Raw genomic sequence first — 24,457 nt, 5'->3', positions numbered from 1 at the left:
GAAGAATATTTCAGCTTTGTAGGTCCACTAAATTCAAGTGAATGGTGATCCAAAAAGCACATAAAGGCAGCATAAAAGTAATCCATCCGACTCCAGTGGTTAAATCCATCTTCAGAAGCAATATGATAATTGTGGGTGAGAAACAGATCAATATTTAAGTCCTTTTTTTTTTTTACCATAAATCTCGACTTTTACTTTCACATTCTTATATTTAATTTTGAAGGTGAAAGTTAAAGTGGAGATTTATTTTAAAAAAGGACTTAAATATTGATCTGTTTCTTACCCACAATTATGATATAATTTCTGAAGACATGTTTTTAACCACTGGATTCTTATTACTTTTTTGTGATCTTTATGTGATTTTTGGAGCTTCAAAGGTCTGATCACCATTCACTTGCATTGTATGGACCACAGAGCTGAGATATCCTTTAAACAATATTTGTTTGTGTTCAGCAGAAGAAAGGAAGTCCTACGCATCTAGGATAGCATGAGGGTGAGTAAATGATGAGAGAATTTTCATTTTTATATGAACTATCCTTTTAAGGTCAGACTGAAATGATCAGTGAGCTTTAGCTCCTTGTTTCTAATGGTGGGATCCTTTGGAAGATTATGCAGAACTGCAGTAATAGAAATAAGCTTTTATAAAAAATAACACTACAGTCAGACTGACTAAGGGTGAGTTAAATTTGTATTTATATTTGGTCTGTCGTTCTCTTTCTCCACTTCAAAGGGGAAAGAGGGGGAGAGCGCCAAAGTGTCCATCACTTTCTTTCGTCTTTTCCGAGTTATGCGACTGGTCAAGCTGCTCAGTAAGGGCGAGGGCATTCGAACCCTCCTTTGGACCTTCGTCAAATCTCTACAGGTGAGAAATTTAGGAAACAAACAAGGGCGCCAAACCTTCAGCAAGAACCAGTCTGACTCTTAATCCTCTTATTTGTGTCTTTTTTTTTCTGTGTCTCTGCCTACTCTCAGGCCCTGCCATACGTCGGTCTACTCATTGCGATGATCTTTTTCATTTATGGTGTGATTGGGATGCAGGTGGGTTCATCTTTATCCTTTATACTCCATTCTCTTGCTCTTCTTTTCCTGTCCTCATTGTCCTCTGTAATGTTCTTGTGTGGATAAATAGTTTAAAACCGTCTAATTCTCAAAACACTCAATGAAACATTAACTAAACAAATTGTCATCTGTGCTAGTATAGCACTGTGCCAGGCATTAAATTAAGTCATTGTTGTTCTTTTCAGCACAAGCACGCCTCCTTCCTATGTAAATTAGGCTTATTGTTATTGCGCCTTATTCATAAAGTCAACACTATTTTCCTGGTGAAATTTACATTGCATTATTAATGCCCACAGTACATTTTCTCCTGATCATGGCAACAGTAATTCATCAAATGATGATCAATTGATATAAAAAGGCTGTTATAACTGAGCATATATCTAGATGAATCGTGCAACATGTCAACATGTATTGTTTTTTAAAAGTGCTTTATAAATAATTATGTCTTGACAGACATTTGGGAAGATAGCTGTAGACGACAACACTGAGCTCAGTCGGAACAACAATTTCCAGACATTTTTCATGGCTGTGCTGCTACTGTTCAGGTAAGAGCACACCAGTGTAAACCATTTGGTTGGTTTTGACTTGAGCAGATTAGATAATGATTAATCATTTTTTTTCTGGTTAATTAATAGTTTTAAATGTAATTCTTTATTCCACTTTTTCTTTTTCATGTTTTTTCGAATGAAGATGTGCGACGGGCGAGCAGTGGCAGGAGATCATGCTTGCAGCACTGCCGGGGCGACGGTGCGACCCAGAGTCAGACTTTGAGCCAGGAGAGGAGTACAGCTGTGGCAGCAACCTGGCATACCTCTATTTCATCAGTTTCTTTGCACTCTGCGCTTTCCTGGTTAGAAACAAATCATGCATGAGACAACAGAACAGGGAGGGATGGAGAGAAAGTTAAGAAAAAGATTGAGAGAGAGGAGGGAACTGAAGGAAAGGGAAACTGTAAAACGAAGTTCTAAGCATAAGATTTTGTGATTGATAGATTGATTGATTAAATGTTTGTTTTCTCAGATCATTAACTTGTTCATCGCTGTCATCATGGATAACTTTGAGTATCTGACCCGAGACTGGACTGTACTGGGCACCCATCACCTAGATGAGTTTAAACGAGTCTGGTCAGATTACGACCCAGAGGCCACGTAAGAGATAGCACACATCCCCCATCATTATGCTTAGTATGACAATAACACTCTGCACTGTAGTCCATAAGAGTTTATGATTATTTGTTTGTCTGTGCCTGTATTTAGACAGAATGAGAGTGTAAATTAGATGTTAAAATAGTGTTGAATCTTGTGCTTGTGTCAGGGGACGGATTAAACATCTGGATGTAGTCACCATGTTGCGCAGAATTCAGCCGCCACTGGGCTTTGGGAAACTCTGTCCTCATCGCGTAGCCTGTAGGGTAAGTATGTTTTCTGTATTGCTGCCTTCAGTTTGAGTAAGCAGTCTAAGTAGTAATAAATAATGTGCATTATCCAATGAAAATGAAATCAGTTCATTTTTAAATGGACAAATGTCCAATCAGCCACGGTTTATCGACCGATGCCAGTAAACTGGAAATTATCAGTCTATCACTAGTAGAAACCCTTGTGTAACAGTTCAAGGACGGGCAAGGAGGAGGCGGGAACTGGCTGAACAGTAAACGTAAAGTTTAATCAGAAATATAACTTAAAACAAACATAAACAAATACAGACACACATGCAATGCGGCCGCGTCTGTCTCTCTTCCTCGAACCGGCGTCACCGGCTGCCCCTTATCTCGCTCTCCCGCTGATCAGCTGATTCAGCGCCGGCCGTGCTCCATCACGGCCCGGCCACGCCCTCCTCCTCGTCACACTCCTCCTCCACCAGATTCAGGCTGGGGCGCCACCGGTCTGACTTACTCCCCCCCAATCTCTGGTGGGGAGATGCTGCCCTTCTGGCCGTTCTGTCAGCCGATGGTCCACCCGCCTCCTGTGAACCTGGGGGAGAGACAAGGGGAGGCGTGGGGAGAGGAAAAGGGCGAGCGGAGACACAAAGAGAGAGAGAGGAACTTGCTCGCCGGCTCCCGGACGCGCTGTCGCCCGGTCCTCAACCGGTCCTCTGCCCTCTGGCGGACGCCAGCTCGCTCCTCCCCTTGCGGATGGCAGCGAGTCCTCTGGCCCCTGGCGGACGGAACCGCTCCTTCCCTTCTCGGCAGACGGCCGCGGTTTCTCCGGCTCTCGCCGGCCGGCAGCGACCCCTCTGTCCCCAGGCAGGCAGACAGCCGCGGCTGCTCCCTGGCAGATGGCAGCGTCGAGGACTCTGCAACAGCACATCCCTCCTCCCTCCCGGGTTTCAGCACCACTGTAACTGTTCAAGGACTGAACTGACGTGCTCCATCACGGCCCGGCCATGCCCTCCTCCTTGTCACACCTTGTTATTTGATAAATAAGCAGATAATTTCATTATGTTCCATTTCATTATGTTTTGTTCATTATTTGAAGATGCAATTTCTGTCACTTGCTAAACATCAAATATTTAGTGATTGAATGACTTTCGCTGTTTCTAAAACTCTGTAATGCTCATACTGTACTGAATCCTCACAGCAACTAGTTCAGGCAAATCAGACAACTGCTGTACTGACATATTTACTTAATCCACAGTATTTAACCCTTACTGTCCAACCCATAGCCATCTGCCCAATCCAATTACAACCCCACTTCGTTCATCTCTCTTTCCACACACACACACACACAAACACACACACACACACACACACACACACACACACGTTTGTTTTTCTTTGCTTGTGGGAACTTTTCAATGACTTTTTTTATACTGAGCTAATTATATTTTCTATCCCCAAACCCTCACTTTCTGCATTTTTTAATTTTCATTAAGACATTTACACATTTAAGACACAAACACATGTACATGTACTATTTCTTGCAAGCAGGAACTAAAAACAGTTCAAGGAATGAAAAAAAAAAAACAAATGACATTTTTTGCAGAACGTAACCGAAAACAAGAACAATGTTCCTTTCAGTTGTTCCAGAGTGAATACTTTATTTTTAAATGCTGGTAACCAGTTAATTTTGTTCTAATAATTTTTTAATTAAAGCCAAAGACCAACAAGTTTATCACAGTCAGTTTTTGGAATTACACCACTTCCTGTTGCCCTAAAAAGGGGATTCCCTCTTTTTAGTAGAACATAAGCATGTGGAGGAAATACGGTTTTCTGAAGGAAACTGCTGCATCACACATTTCTTTGCCTTATTGCAAGTTGTGGATGTAGCCTTCCGTGACATGCTGAAGACATATAATTAGGAACTATATATAATTACTACATATACATGTATGGTTAATCCAGATACAAGATACAAAAATATTATTGGTAAAAAGTAAATTTCTCTTTTCCAAGAGAAAGTTTCCAAGTCTTCACTGGATTATTGTTAGATATGATGCATTAATCTAGATTTGACGCTACTGGATTTAGACTGAGAAGCCAATATGTAATTAAAATTTCGTTAGCCATACAGTTTTTTTAATTTTTTATTATTATTATTATTTAGGCCATACTTTGTGATAATGTTCAGTTTCACATGGCTTATAACAGATACAGAGCAATGAGTGTTTGTTCCTTTTCGTTTTACCCCAGTGTTGGTTATTAAATCAGTATAAAGTTGATTCAGGACTTTATTAGCTCCGGAAGAACATGTCCTGTGCGTGCACTTTCACTATTAAGAATATGTTTCTTAAAAGACGTTATTTATTTAGGCTACTGTATACTGTGCTTGTTATGATTTCTGTGCTAATAATTCCTTCACATGGGAAAAAATCGAATTGCATATTTTTGATAATTTTGGGTGAGGCAAGTCTCTTATTTTTGTTTTTCGTTTTTTGTTCTAACCAGTTACCATTTAAAAAGGAGGCCACAGAGCACTGTAACCGCAATGGGAAAATACAGTTTCTGGTCAGAACGAACCGAAACAAAAATATTTAAGTTTTAGTCCCTGCTTGCAAGCACTCATTGTCACTTTGTGATAAGGTCTCTTCGTCTCTACCTCATTTTTTGTCTCTCTCTCTCTCTCTCTTACTCTATCTCTGCCTCACTATATATCTCTTTCTCTTCTTCAGAGACTGGTTGCTATGAATGTTCCTCTCCACCCTGACGGCACTGTGTCCTTTAATGCCACCTTGTTTGCTCTCGTCAGAACTTCACTCAAGATTAAGACTGATGGTTAATCTACTGCACGCACACATAATCAAACACCACACTCACTTCTTTAATGTGCTTTTTGAAAAAACACAACAACAAAATTACATGTTCATTAACCTATTTATTTTGTTTTAAATATAGTAGCTTTGTGAATTTACTAAACCTTTGTTCACCGCAGGACCCATCGACCAGCAGAACGAGGAGCTGAGAGCGATCATTAAGAAGATCTGGAAACGCACCAAACCCAAACTACTAGATGAAGTTATACCTCCCCCTGCAGGTACACAAACTACGTTACCTATGTGTACATTACCTGTATAAGCCCTTCTATTGACGCAAAGGGATATTTCATCCATAAACAAAATTTCTGTCACTCACCCTCATGTCGTTCCAAACTAGGCTTACAACGATCTGATACTTGGATCAGTTTCAGCTCCGATACTGATGTTTTAAACTGCATCAGGTATTGGTCTGATGAGCCTGATTCAAATCTGATACTGTGTGTTAGTCATGGTTGTTTCCGTCAAGCTCCAAAAATGGCATTAAAGAGCGATAAAAGCACCATTAAAGTAGTCCATATGACTCGTGCCTTTTATTTAAAGTCTCTTATACATATGAAAGCTTTGTGAATCTCAAAAGGTTGCGTTTGATAAATAAATATATAGTCTGCGTACGCAGTGTGCTTCAGTAAATGAGCGGTGCTCTGTTGTGTCACACACACACAGCACATGCAGGCTGATGACACGCTGCTGATTTCAGCTCTCAGAGCGACACGCAATATGTGAGCACACCACATAAACTGCATCTCAGATGTAGATCCTCGATAGTTCTGTTTGCTTATAATGTGCATTGAGATCGGAACCAGAGGAGTAATTCCTCAGATTTTAAACTACTGTGAACAACCCCACACACTACATGGTACTCTATAAGACACTCTTTTATTTTATACTTTATTCTGTATACTATTTATTTATTTATTTTTTTTCAGGAGAATACAAAGTTAGAACTTTTAAGCAAAAGTGAAGAATCTTTATGTAGCTTTTGCCATTCAAGCCATACGATAAGTTTGTGTGAAAAACAAACTGCATTATTCACTGATCATTTTGACTTGCCCCAAAGCTTACAAAAGTGGCATGTCGCATTCGGTTACTACACACACCAGAACATCAATGCCTTTTTGGCATCAACTGATGACAGCATGACTGACAACAAAGTTGCACAGTCAATGTTATCTCCTTGGTTAGTGGCGTTTACTGTATGTAAGGACCCAGATGCTCCACTTTGCTGTTGTCCACCACATCACTTTGATATTACTTTCCTTACGATTTATTCAAAAAAAATATTACGATTTTAATCTCATAATGCTATGACTTTATTTTCATAGTTTTGACTTTATTCTCAAAACATTATGACTTTATTCTCGAAATAGTAGATTGTTATTTTTATTTTGATGTGGCATTAAAACGCCGTCGTACTACAGTATGAAGACTATGAATGCAGAAATTAAACTAATGGGGCACAAATCAGATTTGAGAGGGCAACGCCCTCTTTTGCCTCCTTGTGGCGCCTGGTCTGATTCCTTTAATGTGCTTAAAGCTAAAGTGTGTAACATTTTCGGTGTTAAAGGAATATTCTGGGTTCAATACAAGTAAAGCACAATCAACAGCATTTGTGGCGTAATGTTAGTAACTACAAAAACCTCGTCCCTCGTTTTCTTAAAAAAAGGACAAATCTGGGTTATAATGAGGCTCTTACAATGGAAGTGAATAGAGAACAATCCGTAAATGTTCAAATACTCACTGTTTCAAACGTACCTTGAATATTTCTTCTATTCCATCATGATATACAGAGACAAATATAAGCAAGCCATTCAAGGAATAATGTTCTCGAAAACTGTAAACAGTGTCTCTGTGGTAATATACAAATTCGTCTTTTGGTTTGAGCAGTCCATCCAACCTGATACAACAACAGTGACGCAACCAATGGCGTGAGTTTAGGGCAGAACTATATTTCCCTATCTGTCACTCACTCGACATTGTGTCGATGTAGTGACACTAGGGGTCACTCTTGGGAGCCCGAGACACCTCTGGTCTTTGATAAAAGGCCAGTGAAAATTGGCGAGTGGTATTTGCATGCCACTCCCCCGGACATACGGGTATAAAAAGAGCTGGTATGCAACCACTCATTCAGATTTTCTCTTCGGAACCGAACGGTCATGCTCACTGAGCTGAATACTACTGTTCATTCACCTCTACTGGATATGACGGCGCATTTCAGCGGCTTCTCCCCCCTCTGCACTGGTGCACTGCAGAGAATGCCCCTGGGTGCTTCGGCAGAAATAAAAGAGTATATTTCTCTAAAAGAGTATATTTCTCTAAAAGAGCGGCACACACGGAACGTCTTTTTAAAGACGCGTCTTTCTAAAGATGCTTTTCCGATTGTGTGTTATTCCTGGTTGCGCTCGTTATCTCTCGCCTTCTGACGATCACTGTCTTTCGTGTCTGGGCACTGCTCACACGGAGACCGTGTTCGTGGATGGTCATGTGCTCATTGCGAGAATATGTCCATGGCAACGTTGCGGTCGTGGCTCGCCTTTGTAAGAAAGCAAGCCACCCCAGAGGCTCCCCACCTCGGTCCTTTTACCCATGGGTATGAGGCCAGCGTGACTAGCACTGGGGGCGATTTGGGGACCCCAATGGAACCGCCTCTGCCGGGTATCCCCCTGTGGACCTCCCATTTCCCAGCACGCTCGTCTGCCCCGATCGGGCTTCCGGATGAGTCCGACGGCTCGTCTCAAGGCGAGTTTGACCTCTTATTCGGAGCCTGCCCCGCCCCCGTTCCTTTCTTCCCGGAAGTGCATGAAGAGCTGACAAGGTCGCGGGAGGCACTTTTTACTGCCTGGTCCTGATCTTTTCAGCTTCCCCGCCCTCACTACCCTTGATGGTGGGGTAGCCAAGGGCTATTCGGCAATCGGCCTGTGGATAAAGGCACTCGCGGTGCACCTATGCCCGCAGAGCGCCGCCACCTGGCACGGGTGCCCAAAGCCCCCGTCCAAGGCCTGTAGGTTTACGTCGTCTCTGACGGCCAAGGCCTATGGTGCTGCTGGACAAGCCGCCTCCGCCCTGCACACCATGGCTCTCCTGCAAGTCCACCAAGGCACAAAAGGAACTGCGCAAGGGTAGTTCCGCCTCGGGATTGATGCAGGAACTGCACTCGGCAACCGACCTCGCTCTCCGAGCGACGGAGGTCACGGCGCGGTCTCTCGGGTGGACGATGGCCACACTAGTGGTCCAGGAGCGCCACCTTTGGCTCAACCTGGTCGAGATGGGCGAGGCCGACAAGACACGATTCCTTGCTGCCCCCATTTCCCAGGCGGGCCTATTCGGCGACGCCATTGAGGACTTTGCCCAGCAGTTTTCGATGGTGGAGCAATAGACGGATGCTAGCCAGCATATCCTGCCCCGGTGCGGCTCAAGATCCCGCACCCCGTCTACTCATCGCCAAGGGCGTCCTCCTGCGGTGACTGCACCGGCTCCGCTGCAGCCCGCCCCCGGCGTGAAGCCCACCGCAGGAAGCAGACGCCACCTGTCTCGCGGCCGCCCAGAACCCGTGAAAGGCTTCAAAGCGCCCTTGAGACGGCCGACCCAGGGACAACGAAACCCGCTGCTCTTTTTTTCCTTTTGCATTTGATCCTGAGACCCTGACTGGGCTATGTGCCCAAGGTTCCCACCACCCCTTTAGGGACCAGGTGGTGAACCTGCAAGCGCTGCCCCAGGAGGAGGCAGACCCAGCCCTGTTGTTGTTGTGTCCGGTGCACGCTTTACGCATCTATTTGGATCGCACGCAGAACTTTAGAATCTCTGAGCAGCTTTTTGTCTGCTTTGGTGCACAGCAGAAAGGAAGCGCTGTCTCCAAGCAGAGGATCGCCCACTGGCTCATTGACGCCATAACTATGGCATATGTCGCCTAGGACATGCCGCCCCTGGTAGGGCTACAAGCCCATTCTACCAGGGGTGTAGCAGCTCCCTGGACCCTGGCCAGGGGTGCCTCTCTAACAGACATTTGCAGAGCAGTGGGCTGGGCAACACCTAACACCTTTGCAAGGTTCTACAACCTCTGGGTGGAACCGGTTTCATCCCAGGTAGTGGCACGCAACACAAGTGGATAAGCCCGGGATAGCTGGCCGGGTGTATCGCTTGCACATAGCGCTTTCCACCTCCCTTGGAGCTGAAGACGTGCGCCATTAATTCCCAGTAGTGTTCACAAACTTTGTTCCCTAGTTGACTTCCTCCGAGCCCTGTGGCAGTCGAGTTTTCGGAGAGACTCGCTGCCGGCCCAGTACATGCTCTAACTAAGAGCCCTGTTCTGGGGTAGGTGCTCCGCATGTGGCGGTTCCCTGTAAGGCTAACCCCATACGATTATATATCTTCCGCTTATTTGTTTCCCTGTTGGCAAACTGCGTCTTCCTTGGGCAGAGCCCCTCTGCCCCAGTCTCCATGTTTGTAGTAACTCCTCCCCCATTGGGCAGGATCTACCTTGAAGACTCCCCACATGGTTGGAAAGACCATGTGACGTATTTTTCCACTTAAATATCCCCCCCTCTCTTTGGGCGAGGTGTGGTCTCCGTGGTGTCTTCCCCTTGGGAGGGACACCCCCTGACTAGACCTGGCGGCCCAGTTGGATAATCCCCCTTCTTTTTTAGGGAGTGGAAAAAAAGAAGGGGAAATGAGGCCACGACTGGGTTAAGCCTGTCTCTATCTTTTGGGTAGTCGACTTGTCCCCAAAAAGGGCCGTTCGACACTCATAAATATGTTGGGGGAGGTTACGTGTCGACCTGGTGTGCTGGCTATGAGGCACACAGTAGTCTGCCCACCACACACCGCCAGTTCACGTAACACAGTTCAGCCAATTGTGGCGTTTCGTATAGGGACCCCTAGTGTCACTACATCGACACAACGTCGAGTGAGTGACAGATAGGGAACGTCGTGGTTACTTGTGTAACCTCCGTTCCCTGATGGAGGGAACGAGATGTTGTGTCCCTCCTGCCACAATGCTGAACTACCCGTTGAAATGGACGGACCTTATATCGGCTCCTCAGCATAAAACCTGAATGAGTGGTTGCATACCAGCTCCTTTTATACCCGTATGTCTGGGGGAGTGGCATGCAAATACCACTCGCCAATTTTCATTGGCCTTTTATCAAAGACCAGAGGTCACTACATCGACACAACGTCTCGTTCCCTCCATCAGGGAACAGAGGTTACACAAGTAACCACGACGGTTTGTTTGATCAACAGCAGACATGGGGCATATTCGAAAAGGCCAAACAATGTTTATTTTTGCTATTCCGTTTGGTCGTGCAGAAATTATACTTTTCAGCTTAATATAATATAATTTTGAATTTATTTTTATGCTGTCACCTATTCCTCCATTTAAAGCAGCTTTCCTGCTTGCTTTTTTTACTCTTTTATCAGTCTGTTTTGGTGCCTGTATCTTTCAGGAAATGAGGTGACTGCAGGAAAGTTCTATGCCAGTTTCCTGATTCAGGACTACTTCAAGAAGTTTCGCAAGCGAAAGGAGAAGGAGAGAAAGAAGAAAGGCAAGGACAAGTCAGCCTCTCTCCAGGTGAATGATAGGGACTTTTTCTCAATTGTGTATGTGTTGTCTTGCCTTAATTTTCCTGATTAGCCCACACAGGGCACATACGTAACGGTAGGTGATGGTAAATGAATTTGCACTGATAGAAGAAATATATTGCTGTCACTGAATAACTGATGTTTCCATGACTTTTAATCCCACATGTGGTCTGGTCCAGGCTGGGTTACGTACACTACAGGACCTAGCTCCAGAAATGCGGCTGGCCATGGCAATGGAGGAGGAAGAAGGGATGGAGGGGGAGATGATGGACGAAGAAGAGTTCTTCAGGGTGAGAACACAACATCCATCCTCCTCTAGCTATGTTGTTATTCAACAATCCAACATAATAATTTACTTAGAAAAGACAGAAAAAATTATAGTTATTTGGAATGTTATGATTCTGTTTCATTACCACGATAATGTTTCAATCTAATGTTAATTTGCAATGTTTCAGTGGTGGTATCATGATGGATGCATTGCAATACTATCATCAGAACAGCAACCATAGTTAATTCTGTTTTCCCCTGACTACCACAGAGTGACAGCGTCTTTAGTGATGGTCCTCCCACCCCTGTCATGTTGACCCCCGGAAGCACCCCTCTGCCCCCCCACCTGGACGAGACCACAGTGAGCATTGAGCCTCCTCCTAAAATACGAAATGGGAGTTTAATGCTGGAGGAGGCCCTGCTGGACTCCCGCCCGGCCTCTGCGTTATCGGAAAATGAAGTGGTATTTGAACAGCCTCAGAGGCTGTCTCCCCTGCCCAAAAGGTGGGCCTCCAGTCACAAAAAACTCAACACATTGTGGATACTGAATACCAACACAAGGCAAGGAGTACACAAAGATAAGAGACTAAATGAAGGCTGGTATAATTAGAGGCTAGCATACAAAATTAGAGCCTTTCATATTAATGGCTTGATTTGCTTGGTCTGGTCTGAAAGCTGGCTTGAGCGATTTTGACTGAAGACAATGTTATTTTATCATTACTTAGACAAAGATAAAACATAAATCTTTTTATCTCTTGTTTTGTGCCTGCAATTCGATAACTGTCAGTCGGCAAATCACTTTACAGCTTTCAGATGCCTATATTTATGCCCCGCAAATTTAATTGTCAGTGCAATTTAAAATTATGGCTCTCTATATGAAAATACGCTATATTGTCATAATGCTTGCCAGGCTTAAAAGTCATGCTGCTTAGATGTCATGCTCGCTAGTGGTTTCTTAAACTCTATGGAAAATCCCAAACAAGTGGCAACTTCTGGCCTGCTCGCACCTGTAGAGCAAAAACAGCAAGTCAAGTGAATTGCCAACAAAAATTGTCCAATGATTTTTCACGAATACTATTCACACTGAGCAGATTTCCGTCAGGCTCTGAGAAAAGTTCACACATTTGAAAGAAAGCCAATCACTTTCTGGTCATTCACAAACCATCTGACAGTAGATTTCATGTGCTTTAGGCCAAACACAAAATAAAATGTCGTCACTCTCCTGGGATGGTATAGTGGAAGTAAAACTCATTCCCAATTGTCAGCAATTGCTTTCCATAACTTATTTTTGCTCTGTTCTGCTTTTTTTTTTTTTTTTTCATGTGTGTGTGTGAAAATTGGTGTAAATCTGCCTTTAAGTTCACCAAAAAATGAAAATTCTCTCATCATTTAATCACCCTCAAGTCATCCTCTGTGTGTATGACTTTCTTTCTTCTGCTAAACATAAACGCAGATTTTTAGAAGAATATTTCAGCTTTGTAGGTCCATACAATGAAAGTGAATGGTGGCCAGAACTTTGAAGCTCAAATAAGCACATAAAGGCAGCATAAAAGTAATCCAGACCACTCCAGTGGTTACCATCCATATCTTCAGGATTGTAATGATAGGTGTGGAAAAACATACCAATATTTAAGTAATTTTTTCAATAAATTTCCCTTCCCAGTAGGTGGCGATATGCACGAATAATGCGAATCACCAAAAACAAAAGAAGAAGAATGTGTAAGTGAAAGTGGAGATTTATAGTAAAAAAAGGACTTAAATATTGATCAGTTTCTCACACACACCTATCATATTTCAGAAGAAATGGATTTAACCAATGGAGATGTAAATATTATTTTTATGCTGCCTTGATGTGCTTTTTGGAGCTTCAAAGTTCTGGCCACCATTCTCTTACATTGTATGGGCCTACAGAGCTGAAATATTCTTCTAAAAATCTTTGTTTGTGTTCAGCAGAAGAAAGAAAGTCATACACATCTGGAATGGCATGGGGGTAAGTAAATTATGAGAATTTTCATTTTTGGGTCAACAATGCCTTTAAGTTGCACAATGTACGTTCACTGTCAAAATACTGTATTTGGGATGGTGTACTGTTCATGTGTAAAATTCAGTTTTCAGGCACTCCTAACTTGCTTTTTAACTCTAAAACTTTTGAAGTAATTCTGTCATCAATTCTGTCTTACAACAGCCAATGTACTGTAGCTTTGGCTTATAGTGATTAATATTAAAATGCAGATGACGTGAATAATGCATACTTCAATAAGGTTCTTTCCATGCATATTTTTCGAAAGGTATTTGAGGAACTTTAATGTAGCCTGAGTTCCAAAAATTGACAGGTTTTTAGAGGATATTAGTATATTTCTCATTTAAATCTAATTTCCTTTTACTGAGTCTCCACAATTCTCTACCATTTAGGAATGAGACTACACAAGCATGTAGCTATCTTCCTTCTCCATCTCCGGATGGAGGGATGCAAACTGGAGTCACAGAGGGAGGAATCACAGGTGGAGTCACAGAAGGAGGACTCAAAGGAGGAGTCATCACAGGAGGGGGAGTCACAGGAGGAGTTGTCACAGGAGGAGTCACAGGGGGAGGAGTCACAGAAGGAGGAGTCACAGGAGGAGTTGTCATAGGAGGAGGAGTCTCAGGGGGAGCAGTCACAGGAGGAGTCACAGAGGGAGTAGGAGTGGAGGTAGTATACCCTGCAGAGCAAGCCGATGTCAGTAAGGAGGACACTCAGAGTGCTGCGTCATTTGATAGGTGAGGAAAGCTGTCAGTAAAACAGGTATAGGGTACAGGCTGAAAGAGATTGGAGTACAGGCTGTCGAGTTTTAAAAAAACAAAACAAAAATGCAACAATGCAGGTTTAGAATGAAATGAGGTTGAGTAAGTAATGACAGACTTTTCATTTTTAGGTGAACTATTCCGATAAGCTCTTTGTTAGAATTAGCCTTTTAATTTAAACTTGTGAGTGTGTCATGTTGTGACTATTTATAACCGTATGTGTTCATGTTGTACAGACAGTGGTATCCAGAGGTTCCTTCGGCACAAACACCAGTTTTCAATGGGGCCAGTGAAGTTGTGGCCCCAGTTCAGCCAAGTAGCATCAACAGCAACAGCAGAGGCAACAGCCAAGATGCTGGTAGCTACCATGGAAACGATTACCGTGGAAATGGCTACAATGGGAACGGTGCCAATGGGACTGGTTATCCTGGTAACCGTTACCCCAGCAATGGCTATAGCAGCAATGGCCACAATGGGAATGGATACAATAGTAATGGATACATTGACAATGGATACAACGGTAATGAATACAATGGTAATGGTTTTGCTGCACGCAGACGCATGCTTCCCCCAACTCCCTCAGGTAAGCTTACCTGTTACTCTCTGCACAGCAAACAAGTGTAACTTTGTTACATACTTTCTGTATCCATCTATATGTTATCTTGTTACACACTTCAATGTAACAAGTCAGACAAGTCTTCAGTACTGTGTCTGTTGTCTTCTGTTACCATTTCCATCAGGCCGAAAGCCAAACTTTAACATCCAGTGTTTGAGGAGGCAGGGCAGTAATGAAGATCTCCCAATTCCAGGCACCTACCACCAAAACTCCCCACCCTGCAGAGCACGCATACAGGTATCTACCATACTATTCAGATTCCTCCAGATGTGGAATCATACATTAAACCCCATCATACAAATGTAGCCTATCATACTACATACAGTGCTGTGCAAATGTTTAGGCACCTGAGAAAAATGTTGAATAGTGAGCAGGGCCATGGGAAGATGATTTAAGTTGGGGGTGCTATAGTGGGAGGTGCATTTTTACTTGTACATGGGTTTGTAAGGGCCACACATAGCACTGGCACAGACAAATAGACTTTATTTAATACATAGTGTAGTGGGTGTTCTGAAAATATATATTTTTTTACAAGTTTGAGCAGGTTTCACCAAAAAAAAAAATTTCTTGCATATCATCACCTTGTAATATAACATAGGCTACTATATCTAAATATATACTGTAACAATCAATGTACTAACAATATATTATATCTGTAACAATCACTTTTAATGAACGAGTGCAGTCGTTCTACTTTTCTGAGATTTATTCTTGGCCATACAACAGGTAACAGGCAGCGCGAATGAACAATTCTCTCTCAAAATCTTTTACTCACTTCTCTCTCACAGACACCTGTGCACCGTGAGCATGCACACACATCTAACCCCCCAGAAGGGTGGCTTTCCCATTATAATCCAACACAAAAGCACAATCGAACATGCATTACAGTATATTATCAGTGCATTCAGAATCTTTAAACACTCTAAAATACCAATCAACTGTATGCCAGTCTTGTAACTACCAGGTCCCGTTGTGCACAGCAGACAAGAACTTATCCATATTTTAGCTTCAAAAGCCCAAACTACACCGCACACAAGAACATAGCCAAATACATTTTTGCAGCAAGAGTATAGCCTATCACTGTAATGTTAAAAGATAGGCCTACTGATAACTCTTATTATTAAACTGCTCGGCTCCAAAAGTTAAAATAGTCCAAACGTGGCTTGGCGTTCAGGGGTTGTTGAGATGAAGACCCTCATGATTTATAAATAATTCACGAGTTAGTTTGCCCATATAATCTTTAAGCTATTAAGGTTAAATTTATTTGGCTTGGTGTACACGGTAGAGGGGCTCGAGAAAGCAGCTTCAACTCGACCTCTGAAGTTTTCCCCTGGGACTATTAATAGGAGATGATTACGTGGGGTAAGATGCCTAAGGTAAAGGTGGAGTTGGGGAGGTGGAGGGATGCTGGAAACAGCTAAGACCGAAGAGAGTTAAACAGCTGCTTATATACTCTGGCTGTTAATTGAAAGATTAGATGGACTCGCTCCTTCCGAACTTACATTTAGGAACTTCATTTCACGAGTTCGTTTGCCCTTATAATCTTTAAGCTATTAAGGTTAAACTTATTTGGCATGCTGTCCACGGTGGAGGGGCTCGAGGAAGCAGCTTCAACTCGAGCTCTGAAGTATCCCCACAAAAAGATGCAGGAGGAGTTTAAGACAGTAAGTTGAAAGTAAAAGGATTGGATGCTTAGAGGTTGAATTGATATAGATGATCATTAGGATTGGTAGTACAGAAGAACCCCCCCCAAAAGGAGTGAACTGAAAGGGATGAAGATATATGATGAGGGATGGTGGTTCCCTGGTTTCTGCGGGAGCTGGGGCAACGGTTGTGCATTGGCATTGGAGGTAGTTTTTGCGGGAGCTTCCATTTGCGGGGGAGCTGTATAGAGTTTTAATGCTGGGATGCATTACGCTGCTGCGTTTTTTTCTATTTATATACAGGAGCAAGTATTGCAGTGGCAGTGTCAACTGGGGTTGCACCAATTCGAAAGGCTAATGCATCTCGCCGCTGTGTTTATCGACCTGAAGTCGTGTGCAGGCGTTGCTGCTGCTTAGGCTAGACCGACATCTCCCTACTATGTCCACCATGTGGAGCTATGAGCTGGGTACTGCTGCGGCAGTATAATTTTGAAAGGGGCTCCGGCGGGAGCTGCATTTGGAAAGCATGTCCCAGAAATGTGTTTGCGACAAAAGCTGTGATTGAGGTACTGCTGCGGCAGTGTGAAAGGCAGAAAGCTCAAGGGGCTGCATTAGGATTTCATAAGCTTAGCACTGGGACGCATCTCGCTGCTGTGATTATTGACCAAGAGTCATGAGCGAGCACTGCTACAGCAGTGACACTCTGAAAATGCTCCTGCAGGAGCAGCGTTTGGACTGGAGGGTTTAAATAGTAGAGCTGGAGTACATCCTGCCACAGCGTCCATGACATGGAGCCCATGAGTCAAAAGTGCATGGGCTCTCAAATGTCACAGACGGAGAAGGAGTTCCTTGTCCCCAGTGGAACGGGCCGAATGATATCTGAAGCAAAACCTCCCAGTATCAGAAGGAGGGGGCCTACGGTATATAGATAAGATGCAGAGCTACAATCCTTCCAACATGAGGGCCTGGATCGCATTAGGAGAATGCTGTGCTCATGGGACAAACAAATCCTGGTACCTCCAGCCCACTGTTCAGATAGGAGGGCCCACGCAGCGATCCGAATGGGAGATACCCCATGGTCGAGAACATGAAGGATCACACTGCGATTCGGAAGGGGAGAGCCCCCATGGTGCCTGAACGAAGGGCTCACACTGCGATTCGAACGGGGGAGCTCCCGCTGCGCTTCGAAAGGGAGAGCCCCTGATATATAAACCAGAAAGCTCACTCTGCGATCAAACGGGGGAGCCCACACTGCAATTCGAACGGGAAAGCCCATGTTGCATCTGGTCGGGAGGGCCCACACGGTGAAATGGGAGAGTCCACACCAGGCATAGTAGCTCATGCGCACTCGAATGGGAGGGCCCCCGCTGCAACCAGATGGATATGAGCCCAGCGGGGCTAGGATAGCAGCAAGGTGTGTAATAGTAGGGAGGTGTGGTCTGAGCCTAAAAAGATGCGAGTGTTTGGTGTGCTTGTCTGATGTGATGGAATTTGGATTGAATGTACGTTTCGAAGGTGTGGGATGACCACCGACCAAGCATTTTAATTTAGCATTCAGATACTAAATTAAAATTCACCTTTCTGGGTGGCTGAAGTAGCGGCCCCTATGCGGAAGGAATGGGAAGAGAAATGTTTGGTAGGAATGCCGGATCTGTTGAGGAAAATTGTTTGATTCTTTTGAAGAAAGAATCTAGACGTGGGGAGGTTTTTGTCATCAACAAATAAAGGGTCAAGCGGAGAGGTGATTTGAGAGTTTCTCTGGAGTAGAAAAAAAAGCCAGGGACGGGTATGGCTGAATGGGGGTTGGCAGATTGAAAATGAAAACGTTTCAATTGATCGGTTTTACTCTGTTTGATGTTGAAATGGATTGTGTCATGGTTTAAGAATTGAAGGTCGGAGAAGGTGGGGTGGATGGCTGGGTTGAAGGTGGAGTTGGTAGTGAGTTCTGAGACTCTGAGGAAGCCGAAGAAAGCCAAATTGAACATGGAGTCTAGGGTTCTTGTTTTGTTGGGTGAAAATATACCGGAGCGAAGAGTAACAAGGCATTTGGTTAGGATGTCGATGGTTAGTGGTTGTCTGGTGTCCGGACAGGTGGGATTCATTTTGTGTAAAGCCTTGATAAGGAGAGCTATCATAAAGTGGGCCTCCTGCAGGAGCAGAGTTAAGGCAGTGCTGTGGCAGTGGAGTAGAGGAGATGGAATAGTAAAAAGGGGGGTTGGGGGGTGCTCCTGCGGGAGCGGAGTTTAAACTACTGCTGAGGCAGTGGATTGAGTATTTGGGGGCATAGTGAAGGTGCTCCTGTGGGAGCGCTGCTGTGTTTCCATTGCTGTAGATGCACTGCTATATAAAGTATGGAACTTAGACATTAAAAGTGCCTGTGGAAAGAATAGAAATATCTCCGTGTATGTACTTGTAAGGCAAGCAAAAGGTTAGTTAAGAAAATATAACCATTACATTTATACACACCTGCAAGGGAACCAAAAGGTTAGTTAGGAAAACATAACTTTATTATGTTTATCATGTCGGGGCACTACTGCGGCAGTCTCAAAAGCGAAAGGAGTACTGCTGTGGTGGTATCGAGCACAGGCAGGAGCTGCTGTGTATTCAGGCGCTGCGACACAGTATCAAATGTGGCACTACTGCGGCGGTACCAAGTGGGGAGCTGCTGCGGCAGAATCAAGTGAGGCACACATGGCTTTATTACATTTACACATGCCTGTAAGGAAAGCACAAGGTTATTTTGGAGGTTATATCAGGCTCTATTTATGGGAGAGCTCATACTGCGTTTCGGACGGGAAAGCCCATGAAGTGAATGACATGCAATCTCACACTGCATTCGAATGGGAGAGCCCACCCTGCGATTCAAATGGGAGAGCCTGCGACCAATGCGCTGAGGCTCACACTGCATTCGAACGGGAGAGCCCACACTGCAATTCGACGGGAAAACCTGCATAGCGTTCGAACGGGAGGGCCCACATTGTGATTCAAACAGGAGAACCTGTGGCCAAATTGCATAGGCTCACAATGCGTCCGAACGCGAGAGCCCACACTGCATTCGAATGGCGGGTGGCGCAGAGTAAAGAAACTTGCCGAATTGCGGTTTGCGATGGGTATATATTTATGAGCTATGCCCCTAGACTTTTATAAGAGGAAACATAAGAAGAAACAGGAAACATGGTTGCGGTGTTATGGGAGATTTAGTGGCATGGCTTGAAAGGTTCCGCAGTTGTGGCACCTGGACAGCATATTTGCGCTGCTTTGCAGTGTTGTGGGAGTTTGTCGCATGGTCCGAAAGACGCCGCAGTTGTGGCACGTGGACAGCACATTTGTGCTGCTTAGGGATGTTTTGAGCCGATGGCAGGAGCACCGCAGTTGTGCTTTCTTAACAACTAAAATGTTTGCCATCTTTGGCTCCTCGGTCGGTAATGGTGAAGTATTGGAAAGACACCTAGATAGAGAAAGCAAGAGGTAAACCTCTGTACAATCCAGTGACAGGAATTGCTGGAAGTAATATTGGTGAAATCCCTGCGGAAGGCACAATTTCAGGCGTTGCTGTAGAAAAGACAAAATAGTCGAGGCCCCACCTGCCGGTACGTCCGACGACATTGTCCCCTCGGTCCCCCTTGTGCGGAACTTGGATGCGTGGCTTGCGCTTTCCAATCTGTCGCGATGGCTGATCTGGACCGTCCGACTCGGCTACGTGATTCAGTTCGCCAGGCACCCGCCCAGGTTCAGCGGTATCCACTTCAACTTGGTCAAGGACGAAAACGCTTCGATAGTTTATGGTGTTGACACCATCTATACCGGCAGGTCCATTGGCTGTCTACACTGGACGCATCGACACAAACTTTCTAAACCGTTTATTTGTGTTGCTGACAGTAGTGGCGCCAGCGCGTGCAGCACAAAATGGAATGGGACACTGGTTTACTGTTGGCGTGATACGACGCGCTCTAATTGACACTTCCAGTGTAGACAGCATCATTGATTATAATGGGTTCTATTGTTTTTGATGCAGCGCTCCTCTAGTGTCCGGTGTAGACAGGGTGTGTGTTAACAGTGCTTGAGATGAACAGTTTAATATATTAGGATGCAATATGTTGGATGTGCATTGTGTAAACCCTGAAACGTAGTTTCATAATGTTGTGGAGCTTGTTCATTCTCTTTCAATTGAGTTTTATATATGGCTGATTTTGAGGGGCTGTATGATGTTAGCCAATCATAACAGTGGGCGTTTATACTGAAGTTTTAAGGAGGCGCTTAGGCCAAAACCAAGTGTTTCAGACAGGGCCAGAGACAGGGTGGAAAATTATCATATATTACTAAATCATGAATGTTTTAATGCAAAAAAACGTTACTAACATTATCAGTGGACCTCAGGGAAGATAATAAAACTATTAAAAAAAGCATTTCATGACCCCTTTAAAACATATTGTTGATGAAAATATGATAATACTGTGATACAATTCACTAACATTAACAATAACAATAAACAAACATTAACAATACACAAACAATGCTTTTAGAGGTAGAAAGAATTTGTACTCAATTAATTGATTACAATAATCCAGTCATAGCATGTTGGGGAAATAGTGACCATCATCACTGTGTTTTCCATCATGTGCACATTTATAATGATGGAAAAGCACAGGGGTTCGACAGAACTTTAAAGAGTCTGAAACCAGACCAACGCTGCGGGGGGCACCGGGAAAAATAGCACTCGGATTTTGACCGCAGCAAACGTGACCAATATAAAAAAAACACCTAAAACTATGACAAAACAAAAACTGTGTAGGTGTGTAGTAGGCGTATGCCAATTAGTGGGGTCGACTATGAACAATAATATTTTTTAGTGTTGGTGGTATTAATGGTAGACACGCAATTCTCAAATAAATTAAGAGATGCAGCTTCTAAGAGAGCGTTTTTGCTTGATAACTTGCTGTGTTTAACAGTCAGCACAGTAAAACCCTCTGCAAGAAGTTTCGTCACTTTAATGCTTTAAGGTTAGTATTTTTATGCACAGTTGTTACAGCAAAGTGCTGCATCAACAATACATTTCAAGACGATCACTATCAAATTTTAAATCATCTGCTGTGATTAATGTTCCTGTATTTGAAAGATGATGTGGAGACATTAAAGTCTTTTGCTGATTCTGTCGGACACCGCTTAAATAAATAGTTGCAGTAATAAAGGTTTAAACTGCTTGATGTCATGATATAGATGTGTACATGCAATATTATCTTGTAGTTCTGCACTTTTGAATGCACAGCTGCGATCACCCTCAAGCACTCCTGTTTCAATGAAGCTTGTCATTCTGCATTCAGGATGAGCATAAGCAGTTTTGTGCCATTCTTTTTTGGAACCTTTCTTATTTCTTACTTTTCCTACTGTAATAGTTTTGTGCAATTGAAATGTTGAAGTGCTGCACTTAGCCTCCATATACCCATCTGAAATGCATCTGATCGGGGTCACGTGAATATAACGGAGCCTAATTATAAATGTTTATCCTTAACTAGTCGACTAGTTGTTCAAACAACTATAAATGAATAAAACGGTAGTTTTGCACATCTCTAGTGTGTAGCACCTGCAGCTCTGCATATCCTTCCAAAGGATCCCAAAGTTAACTCAAGGGTGGTAAATAAGCATAAAAAAAACGACATTTGTACTGAGTTTGGTGGAAAAAAAAACTTTACTAACATTAAAAGTGGAACTCAGGTGAAAAAATAAATAGTATAAAAAAATATATGACCCCTTTAATGAAATTCTGCTTATAGCAAATTATGTGGCTGAATAATAGATTCACTGTTCATTTTCACACAATTTACTTACTGGCTCCTACAGACACACAACAGTTTCGACTCACGACGAAGCAGCATTTCATCTGAGGTTTCTTCTGCCTCTTGGGCGAACAACCAGGCCAGACGGGGTCGTCTCCTCTATGCCCCCCTCATTCTGGTGGACGAGGTGGGGGGCACTCAGGCTATGTGGGGTGATGGCACAAATGGCAGCGCCACCCTGCCGGCATCAGCCCGTCCCAGGTGGTTTGCGAGTGGAATGGCAGGCGCAGCTCAGCAGTCTCGGGCGTGCACCACTCTCAGACTGCCCTCCCAACAAAGTTCTGGATACATAGAGAAAGGAAGTGCTGACAGCCTTGTGGAGTCGGTAAGTGTTTTAATGGCATATCAAATAATGATTTTGCCTGAAAAGGAAAAGGACGTTTTATACAGCTAAATTCTTTCTGCTTGGTTAAATGGTTGTTTACACACCTTATATGTACATTCGGCCTTAGGCACAAAACTGCAAGAAGTCACAGCCGTGAGTAAATGGGGCCAGTCCATAAATGTTAAAATACACACAAATTGGGGCCTGGGTAGCTCAGCGAGTATTGACGCTGACTACCACGCCTGGAGTTGCGAGTTCGAATCCAGGGTGTGCTGAGTGACTCCAGCCAGGTCTCCTAAGCAACCAAATTGGCCCGGTTGCTAGGGAGGGTAGAGTCACATGGGGTAACCTCCTCGTGGTCGGGATGAGTGGTTCTCGCTCTCAATGGGGCGCGTGGTAAGTTGTGCATGGATCGCGGAGAATAGCATGAGCCTCCAGTGCTGTGAGTCTCCGCGGTGTCATGCACAATGAGCCACGTGATAAGATGCGCAGATTGAGTGTCTCAGAAGTGGAGGCAACTGAGACTTGTCCTCCGCCACCCGGATTGAGGTGAGTAACCGCGCCACCACGAGGACCTACTAAGTAGCGGGAATTGGGCATTCCAAAATTTAGAGAAAAAGGGGATAAAAATATATAAATAAATAAATAATACACACAAATGTATAGTCATGATTTGAGTGTGATAAAATTACTTATTAACCTTATCTGTGCAAAGTTACTTGCAATATTACAACTTCATTGTCATGATGACATAATGTTGGGAAACCCTGTAATCTCGTAAATGCTGCAACACCAGTAAATCCCTAATTTTACCACACTAAAATCATGTTACATGTATAAAGGTTACCTCTTGTGGCTTTACTTTTTAACCCTTTAAGCTTGGATGGGCCTTGTAATGTAGGCATTATGACCAAAACAGAACAAGTGCTTTGAAATTTGCATACAAATCAGAAGTGTTCTGTTTTGTTAATTTAATAATAATTTTGCACTGTACACATTACTGTAATCAGTAAAATCATCAAGCTCATCAAATAGCCATGTGTCATAAGTTGTTGAAAAACTCTCATAGAGTAGAATACAACCAGCCTATTTGTTTTACCCACAGACAAAAATATAGCAAGTAATAGCTAAGTGTATGTCTTTGACATTTATGTTTCATGTGAACATGTGTTGCTCATATGCCCCGTTTTCACTTGTAACTTCACGGAAAATAAACAGAACATAAAATACCACATACCATTACTTAGAGAAGGTGATTATCTTTCAACCGAGCCCATACACAAGGATGCATAGATCATTAGATAATTGATAAGAAGCACAATGCGCACACAGCATCTGGCTATCTGGCATCTTGCAATCTGGCTGAAAACACATTAGCTTTCCTGGATCAGATGACGTCATCGGAAATGATGTAGCATCATGGAGCACTAAACCAATCAGATTGGGTTCAGCAAAAATTCATCCATATTTCATACTATACATACACTGACTGACCAAAAAAAAAAAAGTTGCCGTTTGGATTTAAATAAGCAGATACTTAAGAGCCTATGACTGGATCATTATTGCAGAGATTAATATGTTTCAACTGGCAACAATTATTTTAACCCTAACTGATGCAGTGTGTAGCTTCTCATTTCTTAAACAACCATGTCGGAAGACGTATCCCGTGGTCATGGAAAAGATGTTACTGTGTTTCAGAAGGGGCAAATTATTGGCCTGCATCAAGCAAAGAAAACAAGTAAGGAGATTGCTTAAATCACTGGAATTGGGTTAAGAACTCTCCAACGCATTATTAAATTTACTATTAGGATAGTGGTGAACCGTAAGATTCGCAAAAGAAATGTGGTTGGAATAAAATCTTGAATGATCATAATCGGAGATCACTAAAACGCTTGAAGTCACATCATACAAAATCTAGAGTAGAACTCACTCATTTTTAATAGTGAAAGTAAGAGCATTTCCACATACACAATGCGACGAGAATTTACAGGATTTGGACTAAACTGCTGTGTGGCCACAAGAAAGCCAATTGTTAGTGAGGCTAAATGGAAAATACAACTTCAGTTTGCTAGGGAGCATAAAGATTGGACTGTGGAGCAATGGAAAA

At 43.4% G+C, this 24,457-nt stretch overlaps 1 protein-coding gene across 1 annotated transcript in view; it reads left to right on the top strand.

The window, feature by feature from the left end:
• The window catches only part of cacna1fa (calcium channel, voltage-dependent, L type, alpha 1F subunit a), a 66,732-nt gene that overhangs the window by 39,832 nt on the left and 2,443 nt on the right, over positions 1-24,457 (top strand). Inside the window, exons 32-46 of the mRNA XM_051653718.1 lie at positions 731-862; positions 973-1,038; positions 1,513-1,604; positions 1,750-1,909; positions 2,080-2,207; positions 2,374-2,470; positions 5,167-5,269; positions 5,427-5,528; positions 10,749-10,873; positions 11,064-11,174; positions 11,423-11,712; positions 13,564-13,908; positions 14,169-14,515; positions 14,673-14,785; positions 22,030-22,350. Coding sequence (XP_051509678.1) covers positions 731-862; positions 973-1,038; positions 1,513-1,604; positions 1,750-1,909; positions 2,080-2,207; positions 2,374-2,470; positions 5,167-5,269; positions 5,427-5,528; positions 10,749-10,873; positions 11,064-11,174; positions 11,423-11,712; positions 13,564-13,908; positions 14,169-14,515; positions 14,673-14,785; positions 22,030-22,350 — 2,532 coding nt within the window. The remainder of the gene's footprint in view (positions 1-730; positions 863-972; positions 1,039-1,512; positions 1,605-1,749; positions 1,910-2,079; positions 2,208-2,373; positions 2,471-5,166; positions 5,270-5,426; positions 5,529-10,748; positions 10,874-11,063; positions 11,175-11,422; positions 11,713-13,563; positions 13,909-14,168; positions 14,516-14,672; positions 14,786-22,029; positions 22,351-24,457) is intronic.

The sequence above is a fragment of the Myxocyprinus asiaticus genome, chromosome 24 (genome assembly GCF_019703515.2).
Source record: "Myxocyprinus asiaticus isolate MX2 ecotype Aquarium Trade chromosome 24, UBuf_Myxa_2, whole genome shotgun sequence".
NCBI lineage: Eukaryota > Metazoa > Chordata > Actinopteri > Cypriniformes > Catostomidae > Myxocyprinus > Myxocyprinus asiaticus.
Note: the sequence above shows the minus strand (reverse complement) of the source record. Positions and strands in the feature narration are given on the sequence as shown.